Here is a 12,882-nt window from a genome sequence, read left to right on the forward strand (position 1 = left end):
TAGGCCCCTCTTGGCATTCTCCTTTCTATTGTGTGCCCACAAGAAAACTCAAAGCTCTGGGATTTGCCAAGCCCTTGTGATAGCTGTCCTCACAGACAATGCTCGGCAGCAGCAAATGCTGAAGCCTGAGTCACTGGAGAAAGCACAATCCCTAAAGGAACTCCCTCTACTCGCATGGTTCCAGAATGATTCTGCTGAGAAGCTCCTCTGCAAATGCCTGGGCGTGGGCCCTGGCTAGCTCATTTTAAAGACCTGCAGCTTCCAGAGTGCAGTGCTGCACAAATTTCTTAGGAACATATTTGTTGTTTTCATGAAGGGAAAGACAGAGGTATTGCTTGATGACTTTCAGCCCATCCACATTTCTGTATTCTTCCCAGCCATGACAGACATGCTCATGCCACTGCCATGGCTAGCCCACATTACTACTTGTGACAGGTGTTCTGTATCTCCAGATCTGGCAACACTCCATAAACACAAACACCACATTCATCCAAACACACAATCACACCCACACACCTAGCCACTCTCACGACCAGCCAATAACCTTTCATATCAAAGGTCTTCACATCAGTCCAAGCTCAAAGTTCTTTATTGACCCCCCACTGCACTCAGGATAAAAGTCTAAAGGCCTCAGCACTGCCTGTGGAGCCACTGTCACCACGATTCTCACCTCCTCAGCCTCATCCCCAGCTGACTCCTCCTCACAACCAACCCCTGGGCCACTCTGGTCCTCAGCCTCTCCCTCACTTCCTGGCCTTCCCTCCACCTCAAACACTCCTCCTCCTCCTCCCTTTTGCTCTTCTTGCAGATCCTTGCTGAAGGGTCCCTTTCTCAAGGACAGCACCCTGGACAATCTATTCTACGGTGTCAGTTACTTCTCTGAGGATGTGGCAAGACTTGCCCTCCATTGTAACAGAGGCACTCAAATACCTGTATTGAATATAGTCTATGTTTCCTTGATAAACACAGTATAATTATGGCCCATGCAACAGAGCAAAATGATTAAAATCATCCAAGACATGACAAAGACAACAATTTGACTATTCTTTGGCATAAATTATAAACTGCACAGGTGTCTACACTCACCCTTAGGAAAGGTTTTTAAAAGGTGTGTTAAAACGTGTTACCAGATTATGACTAGCTTTGCGGTCACTACTTCTGTTAGGCAAACCAAAGTTCATAAAGGGGCCAGACTGAAAGTATCAAACTGAAGGAATCCCAGGTGCTTCAGAAAACTTCTGCCATCTGCAAGTAATCCTGGGTCCTTCAGAAAACTTCTGCTGTCTGTTACTACAGAAGTGTCTTACTCTGACTCAAAATCTACTAGCTAAATGCAAGTAGCTTTTCCACTTCTCTAGTTTCTAAGCCTCGATGAAAGGAAGGATTCCTTCCCCTCTCTTCACACAGAAGCATGGCGCCAGGAAGCAGACCTCTGCTGCACTCTGAGCCCTCACAGAGGTTGTCACTGGGAGCTACTTCAGGCCACATGTCTCACAGTAAGTTACAGTGTAGGGCTTGTGACACTAGATTCTTCCAAAGCGATGTCATAATGTGATGGCACTGAGCACTCTGAAGCACTCACCTACCACACCCTGCACTCCCTACAAGGAGGAGTAAGCTACCCACCCTCTGTCTGCTTCCACTGCCCCATCCAGGAACAGATAATCTTGTAAGATTCCTGAGAGCTGGACTGTCCATGCAAACATCACAGCAAGTCGCAGACAACCCAATAATTCTTGCAACTCTAGATGTGAAGTTTTTGGGTCTAGTTAATTTTGGTGTGATTTTTTTTTTGCAACATTTTTTATAATAAAGTTCAAAATAAAACTTTAAAACGTCTCATATCAAATTAAGTTGAAGACGCTACAGCTAAAATACTTTTACATCTTTGGAATTTTTGGTAATGCTACAATTTATCTTGACTACTGCTCTTCCTTCCACTGAGAATTTTTTGAAAATGAGGATTCACTTCAAAACCTTGTGAACTTAACTTCCACCAAACTCTACATTAAAATCCACTTCCTCCTGGTCGTCTTTACTCTTAAGCATCTCTCTAATCTCTGTATCAACCATTCCTAGAGTAGAGAATAGCCATTTCCTTCATGTATGCCCCCAATACACTCTTAAAAATAAAAAATTTAAAACGATGATTTAAAAGCAAACAAACAAAAAACCTGAATCACAAAAGTTGCTCTTTAAAATCTCCAGTCATGAGGTAAGATGACAGCACCTGTTAGGTGACAGTCTATAAAACCCAAAATGTTCCAATGACAACTTAACCTAACTGGGGGTAGGAGGAGATCCCCTACATCTGCCTGTCTGTCTCCCCACACACACATATACACACCCTAATGCAGTATGGAATTGTACACTTTGTGCTATGAACATTTTTTTTAATTTAATAGGGAAAAAGGAATTTGAGAACCAATTAGGAAACGGGCTCTCACAATTCTACAAGCCATGCTGGCTTGAGGTTCTTTGGGGAAGTTTCTGTTTTCGGTTCGGTTTAGTTGGGGGGGGTTGTTTGTTTGGGGGGGTGTTTGTTCTTTTGGCGTTGCTGCTTTTGCTGGTGGTGATGGGGGTTTTTTGGGGTCTTGGTTTTGTTTGGGCTTTTTGTTTTTGCTTTAGTTTTTGACAGGGAAATTTTTACAGACTCACTGATAGGTGTTTTAGATAAAACAATCCTATGAACTTTACTCTCCAAGCCCGAATTCTAGACTAAGGGTCTGTGCAAACGTATGACGTGCAAACAGCTTCCTAAAAGCAAATGGGGACTGAGATATAATTTAGGAAGTGATGATGCAAATCTCCCGGGGAACAGCAGGGAGGAGGGGAGGTGAAAAAGTCAGAGGAAATACCCTCCTGATGGCTGGGCACCAACTCATGCCAACATTGGGGGAGGGCGGACTGGCCTCCACAGGCCAAGGGAAAAGGGGCAGCCCTGCCCCACCGCGAAGTGCCAGCACCGCTGCCTCATCCCTCCCTCCCTCCCTCCCTCCCGGCCCGCGGCCCCTCACCCAAAGCCGGCCTCGGGCCAGCGAGTCCCACAGAGGGCAGCGCGGCCGGGCGGGCCTCCTCCTCCTCCTCCTCCTCCTCCTCCTCCTCCTCCTCCTCTTCTTCCTCGGCCCACCCTCAGCGTCCCCTGCCCGCAGCCCTCCTCAGGCCGAGGCCGCGGTCCCCGCCCGCTCCCCCGAGGCCCGGCTTCCGCGGCCCAGCTTCCCGGGGCTCCCTCAGGTCCCCCACCCTGACCCCGACCCCGAGGCCCGAGCCCGCGCCCCTGCTCCCCCCCACCACCCCCCAAACACTTACCCCCAGAAGCCGCAGGGACAGCGAGGCGGCAGGCTGGGCGCTTTGCTACGCTCGCTCCCGGCGTCTCCCATGGTGCTCGGCGGCGGCGGAGCTCGGAGGCGACGGCGGTGGCGGCGGCTGGGCCTGGGCCCCGCTCGAAGGAAGCCGAGACGGCGGCGGCGGCGGCAGCGGGGGGCGCGGGGCGCGGGGCGGGGGGAGGGGGAGGGAGCGGGCGCGCAGGCGGGCGCGAGTCCGGGGCTCGCAGCCGGGATTCCAGGCCGGTCAGCTGGAGGCGGGCGGCACCACTCGGCCGGGGGAGGGGGGGGGGGGAGGCCGCGGCGAGGAGAGGGAGGGGAGCTGCGGAGGAGGAGCTGGGCCGAGCGCGTGAGGGGGGCGGGGAGGAGACCCGGCACCCTCGGAGGCTCTCTCCTCCGCTCCCCGGCCACGGTGCTGTCCCGTGCGGCGGCGCTGGCGGGCTCGGGACAGGGTGGGGAGGGACCCGTGGGCCCCCGCCGACTGTGGAGTCGCAGCGGCCGGCTGTGACGCGCGCCCCCCCTCGGGCCCCCAGCTCGCTCTGTAGTTCCCTCCCCTCCCCCCCCCCACCACCACTACTACTAGGCTGTGCTGACCGGACAATGGCCGCTCCGCCCCCTCCCCTCAGCGGACACCCCTCCCGAGGCGACGCGATGGTCTCGCCCGGGGGTGGGGGGGGGGAGCCGCAGCCGGAGCCCCGCAGATCAGCTGGGATCGGGGCGTGCCACTTTGTTCAGCGCCTCGGAGGCTGGGCGGTGCGTCCTCAGCCGAGCGCCTCGAGCGAGCGGCTCCCTACCCCCGCTCCCCCGGGCCTCCTCCTTCCCAGAACTTTTTCCAGCGGAAGCTAGCTTACGCTCCTGAGGAAGGGGAGCAGGTGTAGGGTCCTGTGAGGAGCCCTCCCCCCAATAAAACAAATGGTACGCCCCAAGCGGGCCAGGGGCAGCATTAGTTATTTAGGCTAAGTTGGGTCGGTCCCAGAGCGGCTGCGCATGCGCCCCGGAGACTTTGTAGTCCATCCCGAGGAGGGTGAGGCCTTTCCAAACCCGGAAGTTGTCTGAGTGTCCGGTATTCACTGCTGGCCGTCTGGGTCTTCGAGGCCCTGGCTCTCGCTCCTGATCGATGCCGTGAAAGCGTTTCTCCTCAAGCTGCCAGCCGTCGGAGAATCTCACTTCCCGTTTTACCACCCACTCTTGCAGTTCCACCTGGAAAACTGGCCCCCTCCTGGCATTAATGAAAAATTCTGGGAAATGTATATACAACCTCTCCTGATGGCAAGTCGGCGGCAGAGGTAACTTGGCCGAGTGTTTCCACCCCCTGATGTCCTCAATGTCAGTGTCCCAACGCCACTCCCAGTGTCTTGGTTTGATAAACCTTTCTTCTTGACTTCGTCTATGGAAGTGAATGGAAGTGGCCAAAGAAACTTGAGCCATTGTTAGAATCTCTAAATATTACTTATCTATGATCATGAATTCTTTCTGTTCTCCAGTCAGTGGTAACCAAAATAGTCCACTACCAATCACTAATGTTAACACAAAGGAAACTTCCACCAGAACTCTTGGACAAGTGAACTGGCCCTAAGGGTTTTGGAACCAACTTGAAAGTCTGAAATTTCCAGGAACGCTAGCATGGGTACCCCAAGGGAATCCAATCTCAGAGACTATTCCTTAGATTAACTTTATTATCAAATGGTACTTTTCCTTTTCTTTATATCAGCTTATGCATTCTCTGGATTTGTTAAGACTGAGAGCCATCCTCTAAAACTTCTAAAAACCAGGAGTTAGTTTATAATCCTTGGAAGGATGCTACTGAAGGTGAAGACAAAAAAATATAAGGCATTTAATGCCACACTGTTTAAGCCTGATTTTGTGAACTTTCTTATGCCTTCAATAGAACTACTGTCACAAGTGCGTAGGACCTGAGCATGGGGGTGCATGCCGTTAGTCCTAGCCCTATGGGGGGCAGAGGGGAGCTGGTGTATTTCTGTGAATTTGGAGCCACCCTGGTCTACATCATGAGTTCCAGGATAGCCAGCACTCCATAGACAGACCATGACTGGAGGAGGAAAAGGAATAAACATATACAGCATTCTTCATTCTCACTGGACTCTTGTCCCCTCACATATTCAGTTAAATTGACATGTAATTGTCACATAATGAGAGAGAGAGAGAGAGAGAGAGAGAGAGAGACTTTGAGTTTAACAAAGTGAGATTAAATCCCTCGCATCTCTCTGTATTGGCATCTTGATGATTGTCTTTTTCTGTGTAGAAAAGAAAACCCAAAGGAAAGCTGCGTGTAAACGGTATTTATTTGTTACCTAACGAACTGCTACCTTGTCTGTCTGCCACTAACTCAACAAGCATTTATTGAGTGCCCAGTATGTCCAGTCCCTCTGGAGACTAGAAATGATTTCACAAGGATGTAGCTAACCCACAGGTACAAGCTCCCTGCGTACAGGAAGTTAGGTCATTTGCGTTTCACCTTCCTCTAAGACTCACACCATTGACTCCTCTGCATGTGCCCCCTAGAAGTCAGCCAACTGCGGCTGTGAAATGCTGCTCAGTTGCTCCGACCCTCCTGTCCCCTCTGCTTCAGTGCCCACCCCCCCTCCGGCCCAGAACATTCCTTCATTTACAGGGACCATTACCCCGTTGGTGTCCAACTGTGCCAGAAGAGAGTTGGGTCCTTCCTGTGCCCTTTATAGGACCATCCAGCAATTCTCTGTGCTTCTCTCTTGTTTTGTTGGTTGGTTGGGTTGGGTTGGGTTGGGTTGGGTTGGTTTTTTCAAGACAGGGATTCTCTATGTAGCCCTGGCTATCTTGTATTCCCTCTGTGGGCCAAGCTGGCCTCTTAACTCATAGAGATCCACCTGGCTCTGCCTCCAAAGTGGTGGAATTAAAGATGTGTGCCACCCCACCCCCCACCCCCACCCAGCAATTGTCTCTTTTAAAACTGTCTTCAAAGCCAGGCATGAAAGGCAAAGGCAGGCAGATCTCTGTGAGTTTGAGACTAGCCTGGTCCACAAATCAAGTCCAGGGGGCGGAAACTGTCTTCAAAAGGACCAAGATTGAAGCAAAATTAACCTGTATTTGGTGAATGGAAAAACTAATTTGACAAAAATACAGTCCTTGCTAAAAAGCCTTGTCTTTGCAAGTAGCAAAATCATACAAATTTCTTCATGCAAAATAAACTTCCCTCCCCACTCCTCCCTGTGTGTGTGTGTGTGTGTGTGTGTGTGTGTGTGTGTGTGTGTGTATCCAGCCTGAGCCACACAGCAAAACACTATCTCAAAACCTAAATACAGAGCCGGGCGTGATGGCTCACGCCTTTAATCCCAGCACTCAGGAGGCAGAGGCAGGTGGATCGCTGTGAATTCCAGGTCAGTCTGGTCTACAAAGTGAGTCCAGGACAGCCAAGGCTACACAGAGACCCTGTCTCGAAAAAAAAATCTAAATACACTAACAACATCACAAGGGGCCAATCTCACACAAGGACTTTAAATATCAACAGGAAGCCATGTGGCTAGTCCCTCAAATTGTTTCCTCTGTTCACATTTCACATGTTCTTTCATCTCCCCCCCCCCCAAAAGCGGCTTCATTCTCCTTGGACCTGCTTACTAACATTCACATCAAGAGCAATATAAGACTCATTAATATTGGTTGATTCTAGCTGGGCAGTGGTGACACGCACCTTTAATCCCAGCACTCGGGAGGCAGAGGCAGGCAGATCTCTTGAGTTTGAGGCCAGCCTGGTCTACAGAGCTAGTTCTAGGACAGCCAGGGCTACACAAAGAGAAACCCTGTCTCAAACAAACAAAACTCGTGTGTATGTGTGTGTCTGTGTTCCAATTACCAAGGGAAAGAAACTGGTCAGGCCACTTTATATCAAGTTGTCACACCTTGGTTCTGTGCCACCTTCTGCAAATGTAACGGTATAGTCAGGCCTCTCATCCAAGTGTGCCTGCCAAATGCCCATCCTTAGAGGCTGTAGTTCTCAAGAAGGTCAGCTGAGCCAGGCTCTCGGCAGCACACACGTTTAATCCCAGCCCTTTAGAAGAAGATGCAAGAGACCCTCTGTGAGTTTAAAGCCAGCCTAGTTTATATAGGGAATCTCAACCCAGCCAGGGCTACATAGAGATCCTGCCTATAAATAAATAATATATATTTTATTCTTATATATATATATATATATATATATATATATATATATATATATATATACATACATACATACACACATACATATATCACAAGGTTGGCAAGATGACTCAGTGGTTAAGAGCACTGGCTACTCTTCCAGAGGACCCCAGTTCAATTCCCAGCACCCCCATGGCAGCTCACAACCACCTGTAATTCCAGTTCTAGGGACTCTGGTACCCTCACACTGACATTCATGCAAGCAAAACACCAATGCACATAAAAATAAAATATCTTTTAAAAAGAAACTGTACAAGAAAACATCATTGCAAAGAGAAAAGGATCAGCTGTCTTCTTGGGGAAGGTACCAAAAGGGAATAAGCTGCGGTAAGTTCTCTGTGTAGCCTTGACCATCCCAGACTCAGTTTGTAGACCAGGCTGGACTCAACAATCCACCTGCCTCAGCCTCCCAAGTGCTGGGATTAAAGCTGTGTGCCACCATGCTCTGAGTTTTGTTTCTTTTTTCTTTTTCTTTTCTTTCTTCTTTTTTTCAAGACAGGGTTTCTCTGTGTAACCCTGGCTGTTCTGGAACTGGTTCTATAGACCAGGCTGGCCTCGAAAACACAGAAATCTAACTGTTTCTATTTCCTAAGTGCTGGGATTAAAAGTATGTGCCACCACTGCCTTGCTTTTTTTTTTTTTTTTTTTTTTTTTTTTGAGACAGGGTTTCTCTTTGTAGCCTTGGCTGTCCTGGACTCACTTTGTAGACCAAGCTTGCCTCAAATTCACAGGCCTGCCCTGCATCCTGAGTGCTGGGATTAAAGGCGTGCACCACCACGCCCGGCAGGAGGTTGTATCTCAATGCTACAGCACTTGCCCAGAATCCACCAATGAGAGGCTGGGATGGGGATCAGTGGTGGAACAGCTGCCTGGTATGCACCAGTGAGGAACTAGAGGTGTGAATGCTCAATGGTATCGTTCAAGGCCATTCATAGGTTCAGTCTCTAGTACTACAAAATAAAAACATCGATTAAGAAGGTGAGACCCGTATAGAGACTGCCATTGTGAGCATTGTTCTATGAGGAAGGTCTGACTCAGTCACACTCTAGCCTTTCCCTAGAAGATGGTAAAAGTGCTAGTTTGTGGGAAGCCACACTGGAGTTAGATGAAATAAGACATTCCTAGCCAGCTTAACTCTTCATCCTTGGTTCCCACGATCTGGATTGGAAGAGCCCTGATCCATTTCCCACAAAGCGTCCACCTAACCGGATGGAAGCTCAGAGAGGACATAACATTTCAGGGTTTCATCCCGTGAGGGGGCCCAAGTGTGAGGTAATTGGCAGAAGTGCTTTTGTCATAATTGTCTTGACTGTTTTCTCGTACGGATTGAATTCCAGACGGACCTGGGATGTGGCCCTTGGGGGTGCTTTGCTTTCACCATTGGCCCAAAAGGAGCCATCAGACATGCTCAGTAGGAGCTAGGGAAGAATAACATTGCCCTGGCAGCCAGAGCTCCTGAAGTAGCAGCTGAGGTTTTCCGGAACAGGCCTCCTGTGTCTCAAAGGCAGGGCTGCTCAAGAGACCTTACTTAACCCTGAAAAGCAACCACAGAGGGACTTTAGAGGCCTGAGAGGAAGCAGATGATCCTCCCCCCCACCCCACCCCCACCACGTTCTAATCCTAACCCCCACAACTCTCTCTAACCCAGCTTTAAAGCCTTTCACTGCTGTAATTCATTATAACCTGGTATTAGCCCGTGTCCAAACCCTGGCCTGGACCTCAAGCCTAATCCTCATATTATCTGCCAAATGGAATCCCAGACTTCAGACCTGACGGCAACCCTGATTCCACCAGCTTCACAGAGGCTCCTTGCCTTGCCACTGACTAAAGTGTCCCCAGTCCCTCTTTCTGTGACCTCCCACTCATGGGAACAGGGAGCCCCAAAATATTCCTAGATCTGTGGGGAGATGAAAAGCCAGTTTTAGTCATCAGAGAAAAGGCCTTGGCCTGCTAGGAAAGACAGTGTGGGGCATCTCCCTTCTGGGGCAAGACTCAGCAACCATAATGTCCTGTGTGCTAATTCAGGGGAGCCCTGCAAGTGCAGGAAAGACGCTAGCCGAGTCCACGCATGACTTGGGTCCCAGGACTACAGCTGGCAGAGGGCAAAAGATCTGAGGCCCTTCTATAAAACAACAGGATGTGCAGAGGTTCAAGGCCAGGCTGATCTACATACAGAGTTGCAGGCCAGTTAGGGAAACACACAAGGGTGTCATGAGACGCTTTTTTCAAACACGGAGGTGGGGGTCTGCTCTGTTCTTTTGAGTCTGGTTTTCCTGCGTGGGAATATTATTTTTCCATTGAACAAAACCCTGTCTTAGGTCCCTCCAGGCTTTCAAGTTTTCTGGTGTACAGTTCGTTCTCTGAGTCACTTACAGTCCAGTTGGCGTAGATAATCTCTCAGAACCGAGGGGAAAGAAGGGCAGCCAAGCATGCCATCTCCAGCCCTTCTCAGGGAAACTAAAAATAAATGAACTAAAAGGAAGACGTGGATGGGAAGAGGAGGGAGGAGAGCAGGGGGCTGCCATTTCACATTCTGTCTTCCTTATGTGATGACATCATCCCCGCTATCCCTGCTGCTCACACCCGGCCTCAGTGAGAAATTTGATTTTTACTGACTTTTCTACTTCTTGACAAGAATAGAAATAGCCATTTCTCTCAGAAATTTTGACCTTTGTAGAAAGAAAAGGCCTCCCTAATACCATCTTCCCCACCCACCCTCAAGAGATACCCTGGGCTAACAAACGGGTGTATAGCCTGCAGGCTACGTATTTTGTTTGTACATAGTCACATAAATTAGATCATATGCTGGGCATGGTGGCACAGGCCTTTAATCCCAGCACTCGGGAGGCAGAGGCAGGTGGATCACTATGTGTTCGAGACCAGCCTGGTCTGCTAAGCAAGTTCAGGACAGCCAAGGCTACACAGAGAAACCCTGTCTCAAAAAACCAAAAAATAAAAATAAAAATTAGATCATACAGGGCATAGCGTGTCCTGAAACTGATGTCATGGCGTCTTGCATATCTCTGTGCACAGGCTTACAGTATAGCCTTTTGTAGGCAGGCTTTGGCTACTTTATTGGGTTTTTTCTACCACCCTTCTCCACCCCAATCCCTTCCTTTTCCCCAATAATAAATAGGAGAGAAAGAAGGTTAGAGGGGAAAGGGAGCTACTTCCTGCTGATTACAGGCATTGAGTTCCTTGGAGCAATTTTGATCTTTGCTGTCAGGGTATCTCCAACAGGCAAAGGGCAACAGCAAACAGCAGCAGGGGCAGTGGTGGAGGCGGGAGTAGTGGGGACAACAGCAGCAGGGAGAGCAGCAACCGCCACTCAGAAGAGTCCCCAGAATTTCAAAAGTATATTATCTGCAGCTGGCAAAATCACACACCTCCTACAGCATGAGACAAAACACAGCCAGTTGCTGTGGACAATCTGAAGCATCCCCATATCCCACACCTGGGAAACAAAAACAAATTCACATAACATTTCTATGTTTTTAAAGAAACCAAAATTCTCACTACAGCCTTTCTTCTCCTTCTTCTCCTCTTCCTCCTCCTCCTATGTCTCTTCTTTCTCTTCTTTTTAAAGGCTTTTCAAAGCACAGTTTCTCAGTGTAGCCCTGGCTGTCCTAGAACTTGCTCTGCACAACAGGCTGGCCTTGAACTCAAAAATCCATCTGCCTCTGCTTCCTGAGTGCTGAGATTAAAGGCCATGTTCCACCACCTCCAATGAATCTTTTCATTGTTAATAGTGTGTGTGTGTGTCTGCATCTGTGAGTATGTGCACATGAGTGCAAGTGACCTGGCAGGCCAGAGGAGTGTGTCAGATGCCCCTGGAGCTAGGGTTAAAGGTAGTTGTGAGCTGCCCACTGTGGGTGCTAAGAACTGAACTTGGGCCCTGTTTTTTTGTTTCATTTTTATTTGATTTAAGATTTATTTATTTATTATTTATACAGTGTTCTGCTTCACCCAAAGAGGGCACCAGATCTCATTATAGATGATCGTGACCCACCATGTGGTTGCTGGGATTTGAACTCAGGACCTTTGGAAGAGCAGTGAGCTATCCCTTCAGCCCAACTTGGACCCTCTGTAAAAGCAGTGCATGCCCTTGACCACTGAGCCATCTTTCCAGTCCTTCAGTATAGTTTTAAAGCTAAAGGCATGAATGCTGGTGTTCCAGAGATACAGGATTGGTTGCGGGTAAGAGGCTGAGAGGGGGAAGGGTGACAGAGCCTCCTAATGAGCTATCATCTAAAGGCATACAACCAGCCGAGTCCATGGTGTAAACTTGTACTATGGGGCTGATGACATCCAAAAGAACCATCTCCTGACTTATATACCATCAGTTAGAGAATTCTGTCTTACTTCTTTCTTTCTTTTTCTTTTTCTTTGTTTTGTTTTGTTCCATCTATGCCTTTAATAGGTTAGAGAAAGCCTGCCCACCTTGGGAGGGCAACTTGCTTTATCTGGTCTACAAATCTGTTTCAGAACATTTAGGCTACTGTAACAAAATACCATAGAGTGGGTAACTTACAAACAACAGAAATGTATTCCTCACATTTCTCTCTACATGAGTGTGTGTGTGTGTGTGTGTGTGCACGCGCGCGCGCGTATTGATGTGAGTGTCCAGAAGAGGGCATCATCAACTCCCCTAGAACCTACTAATAGAAGCAGATTTGAGCCTCCAGATGTGGATGCTGGGAACTGAACTCAGGTCCTTCTGCAAGACGAGCATTTGCTCTCCAGCCCTGCTCTCCTCCCAAAGTTTTGAGACGGGGTCTTGTCATGTAACCCAGATCTGGACTGGTAGGTCCAATGTGCAGCCCAGGCTGGATTATAACTCACAGTGGCATTCCATTGTCTCAGCTTCCTGCATGCTGGGATTACAGGCATGCACCAGCAAGCCTAGCTTTTTCTCTCCCCATCTCCCTTCTTTCTTTTTAAAGACACTGTGTTTCTCATTATGTTGCTTAGGCTGGAATCAAACCCTTGGCACAATTCATTCCGTCTCCACCTCCAAGTAGTGGAAATGGCAGATATACACTACTGTCCCAACTTGGGGGCATACTTCTTAGGAAAATAATTGCAATACTGTTTCACATTCATTCTAGGAGGCCAAATGTCCCATCAGAAATCGTGTGCCAATTTACACTCCCTCCAACAGTGAAATAAGAGGATAGGTCCCCGTTCCTAAATATCTCCGTAATATCATCAGTCTTAACTGTTTCCAATGTTACTGACAAAAGACAGCCCATTTTTTTTTCTAGGCAGGGTTTCTTCATGTAGGGCTGGTTGTCCTAGAACTCACTTTGTAGACTAAGCTAGCCTCAAACTCACAGTGATCCCCCTGCCTCTGCCTCCCGAGTACTGG

At 48.8% G+C, this 12,882-nt stretch overlaps 1 protein-coding gene across 1 annotated transcript in view; it reads right to left on the bottom strand.

Moving 5' to 3' along the window:
- Positions 1 to 3,515, bottom strand: part of ZFAND3 (zinc finger AN1-type containing 3) — a 206,571-nt gene extending 203,056 nt beyond the window's left edge. The window contains exon 1 of the mRNA XM_084754014.1: positions 3,310 to 3,515. Within this exon, the coding sequence (XP_084610140.1) occupies positions 3,310 to 3,380 (71 nt within the window). The 5' untranslated portion in view covers positions 3,381 to 3,515. The remainder of the gene's footprint in view (positions 1 to 3,309) is intronic.
- Between the last annotated feature and the right edge of the window lie 9,367 nt (positions 3,516 to 12,882).

The sequence above is a fragment of the Acomys minous genome (assembly GCF_964271855.1).
Source record: "Acomys minous genome assembly, chromosome: 13".
Lineage (NCBI taxonomy): Eukaryota > Metazoa > Chordata > Mammalia > Rodentia > Muridae > Acomys > Acomys minous.